Here is a 1,159-nt window from a genome sequence, read left to right as displayed (position 1 = left end):
GGGGGGGGTTCTACGTAAAATAGTTCACTCGAATGAACGGGCATACACATTGCATTCATGCATGACAAAGAAGTATATTTAATCATTATAACGGATTCCCTCTCATAGTGACATCACTGACATGAAGGCTTTCATTTCCCTTGTCATTGTTCCTGACAACTTGCGGCAGTCCTGGTGTGACGTCTTCATTAACTGTGTAATTGTCTGTGCTGTGGGTGCTTTGTTTTATCTGTTTAAGTAATAAGAATAACATCGATGCTTTGACAGCTATTTAGAGAAGGGAAAACGTAAGACAGACCTCATGAGTGATTGGAGGGCGCGCCACTGGTAAGTTCTAGCTACTTCTTGGCTCTCCTTCTGTTATTTTTGTATCTTTATTTTGCTTTTTCTCGACAAAAAAATAACGTTTTCATGTTACGGTACTCCTCATTGATGATACCTTAAACTTTTGCATAGTCTTTTATTGTTACATGTTTCTTGTTTAATTTCGCCTTGTAATTATTACTGCTTGGGTTGTCAGTTTATTTATTACGGGAGTTTGCATTGTCTTCATAATATTTAGATCAAGTTGTTGATATGAATAATTAATCTGCAGGTGCTTGTATTGTCATTGTAATTTATCAGATTGTCAATATTGTTCTGAACCTATTGCCAGTGGTTCTTATGTATGTCAATATAATTGATAGCATTGTTAGTGTCTGTGTTGTAATTGCTTTGTCAGTGTTTGTATCTTTCAGGGCTTGTGTTCCATTAGACATCCCCTAAAAGGGCTGAATGGAGCCACCAATGATGCTTTGAACATCTGGAATCAAGTCTTCCAATATGTGCGTACGAATAACGCTATCGACACAGGTGGACGACTGAGAAACACAGGTCAGAGTGCGCAGGTCAAAACTGAGCCCGCTTGGACAGCGCCACAGGTCAAGCAGTTGACCATCTCGGCATCTCCACATGGCGTCACACTGGCCACCTCTCTGGTGGCTTCCGTCCTCTGGAGAGGAAAGAACTCAATGGGATAGGGTGTTTTTTGGGAACTTTTTTAGTTGTGTTGTTATTAGAGAGTGGGGATAGGGAAAGGGAGAAGGCGAGGCAAGGAGAGAGAGAGAGAGAGAGAGAGAGAGAGAGAGAGAGAGAGAGAGACAGAGAGAGACAGAGAGAG

The 1,159-nt window shown here is 41.3% G+C and overlaps 1 protein-coding gene across 1 annotated transcript in view; it reads right to left on the bottom strand.

The window, feature by feature from the left end:
- Positions 1–6: 6 nt before the first annotated feature.
- LOC101846596 (chondroitin proteoglycan-2) overlaps positions 7–1,159 on the bottom strand; it is a gene marked incomplete at its 5' end in the record, with an annotated part of 3,115 nt that continues 1,962 nt past the window's right edge. The window contains 1 exon segment of the mRNA XM_005103434.2: positions 7–991. Coding sequence (XP_005103491.2) covers positions 762–991 — 230 coding nt within the window.

The sequence above is a fragment of the Aplysia californica genome, unplaced genomic scaffold (genome assembly GCF_000002075.1).
Source record: "Aplysia californica isolate F4 #8 unplaced genomic scaffold, AplCal3.0 scaffold00372, whole genome shotgun sequence".
Taxonomy (NCBI): Eukaryota; Metazoa; Mollusca; class Gastropoda; order Aplysiida; family Aplysiidae; genus Aplysia; species Aplysia californica.
Note: the sequence above shows the minus strand (reverse complement) of the source record. Positions and strands in the feature narration are given on the sequence as shown.